Source organism: Chondrus crispus, genomic scaffold (genome assembly GCF_000350225.1).
Source record: "Chondrus crispus Stackhouse genomic scaffold, scaffold_266, whole genome shotgun sequence".
In the NCBI taxonomy this organism is placed as follows: domain Eukaryota; phylum Rhodophyta; class Florideophyceae; order Gigartinales; family Gigartinaceae; genus Chondrus; species Chondrus crispus.
In genome coordinates, this window is record NW_005179146.1 from 63054 (window position 1) to 65190 (window position 2137).

General features: G+C 47.4%; 1 protein-coding gene across 1 annotated transcript; it reads left to right on the forward strand.

The window, feature by feature from the left end:
• The first annotated feature begins 572 nt into the window (after nt 1–572).
• CHC_T00005037001 (hypothetical protein) lies at nt 573–716 on the forward strand. The gene has a single exon (XM_005716428.1). The coding sequence runs from the start codon at nt 573–575 to the stop codon at nt 714–716; it is 144 nt and encodes a 47-aa protein (XP_005716485.1).
• Nucleotides 717–2137: the final 1421 nt, after the last annotated feature.

Sequence of the window (2137 nt, forward strand, 5' to 3'; positions counted from 1 at the left end):
CATGCTCACCCTTGTCAATTGCTCGCTCGTAGAGGCCCACAGCCTTGGCTGCGTTGCGTTCAACACCTTCTTCCCCCTTCCCCATGACGATGCTATGACTGTACATTGCGAGGCAGTCGTTGTATTCTGTGTGATGGCGTGGGCAACAGAGCTGGACGTCCGTGAGAATTGTAAATTTTGTATGAATCAAAAAATCATACCACTGTATTCCGAAATGCATGTCAATCGCGAAGTGTCCAGAAATGAGCACTTCGGGCGCCATTTCGGGAAGACAAGCCTGGCGAAACCTCCACGAGCTGCGATTCCCGAGCCCCTGAAGGATCGACAAGTAGGAGGAGCCAGAACAATAACACGGGTCGAACAGAGAAGAAAATGAAGATGCAATGAGGACGGGGTTCAACACTGAAGAAGATTTGTCTCGCATGTTGTAAAGAAGCTCCTCCTCTTGAAGCAGGAATTGTTGCAACATAACTGCTTCTATCGCTTCTCTGCGCATACACCTATAAGAAACGTCCGTTCGTGGCGAATGCAGTAGATGGCTTCAATCGTTCTCAATCTGGAAGTCTTTTAGGATGCGCCACTATATTCGTCAAGCAGGCGCTTTGCCGTGGCTTTACCCACTCATCATGGGCCCTACAAGAACGCAAGAATTAGAGAACCCCCTGAATGCTAGGGGTATTTTGCCGCACTGCATCCCCGTATGCATGACTCTCTAGGTGATTGCAGATATAGAAATGGGCGACGTGAAATTTAGAGGCAGCTTACTTGTGCGGAACAGGTATGCTTGCAGGAAAGCGAAGGTTGAAGGAGAAGATGGCAGCACGTGGGGGTGTTTTCAAGCTATGTTTTCCAGACATGAGACGAGGACAGATCTTCTCGCTGGCGGGACCATGTACTCTTGGTCAAAGGCGTTGGAAGCTCGAGTCTTGGTACGCGGCTTACCCTTGAGCTTGGATTGTTTTCGTGTTAGTGAATTGAAGAGGTATTATACGTGCGTGATAAGTAATGGATAGGCGCAACACGCTACATCTTTGGATCGCATACCAGGCTGGTGGATGTCGAGCTTTAGTGCGTGGAACTGATGGCACTAAACATCTTGACTTGTTTATTCCTGCATTGGAACATATCAATTAAGGATAGGATGAATCAGTGTGATGCATGTTTGCCAAAAGTGTACAGATGTTTGGGCTTCGCAGTTTGGAAGTACGTGAAGGACAGAGGAGATGGATTATCTTGGATTCGTGCTCTATGAATGTTACTATGACCCTCTGGGGAACGCTCCCAAATTGCTCCGTCAAACAGATCTGAGACCAGGGATACACAGTAGCGGTTTAAAATCCGCTTGCAAAGGAATGCTGATTCAAACCAGCTTCAAATTCAAGCATTGCATCTTTTCGAGTAGGGTTCTCTCGGCTTTTCAAAAGATGTTGGACTCCTTTCTGAATATTCTGCTTTTGAGACAAGGATGAAAGCAGGGGTCTACATGATGATAGTTCTGCTAGCGGCGTGTGTGATTGACTCAGAAACGAAAGCTTGGTGCGTAGGCGGTTGTGAGGTTTTGGTTGTGGTAGTTCAAAATTGACCCTCTGTTGCTTGGCGCATGGGAGACGGAATTACTGTTGCGATAACCTTTCAGTGCGCATATTTACAACACCGAACTGATAAGCATTGAAGTGGCACTTGAGGTCGTCGTTTGCATGCAGGAAAAAGGGCAGCACCCATCCTTTTACTTTGCAAGGCGTATTGTACGGTAATGGTGAACATGGTACTAGTGAATTTCACCACTGTCGCAAATTGCGCTTTTCACCTGGAATTGGTTCCACAGGAGGACGCACCGGGCGCAATCGTATAGAGAAATCGGAGGCGGGATGGTTTAAAGTTGAGGTATGCGTATTGTTTCCGCGATAGTTGTGAATGCACAGGGTGTAAAAATGAATGGTTTCGCCGCATGTGTTCTTTGGCGGTCATGTTGGCAAGCGGTGTGGTGCTGTAAAAGTGAGTTGGATACGCTATGACTGCCGAGACAGAGGTACATAGGCATGGTATCGCGGTATGATTATTAGCAAGCAGGGGATGGGGACTACGATGTTGGTCGTGTTAGCGGGAAAGGAGTAAGAGATGGATTCAAGTGTATTGA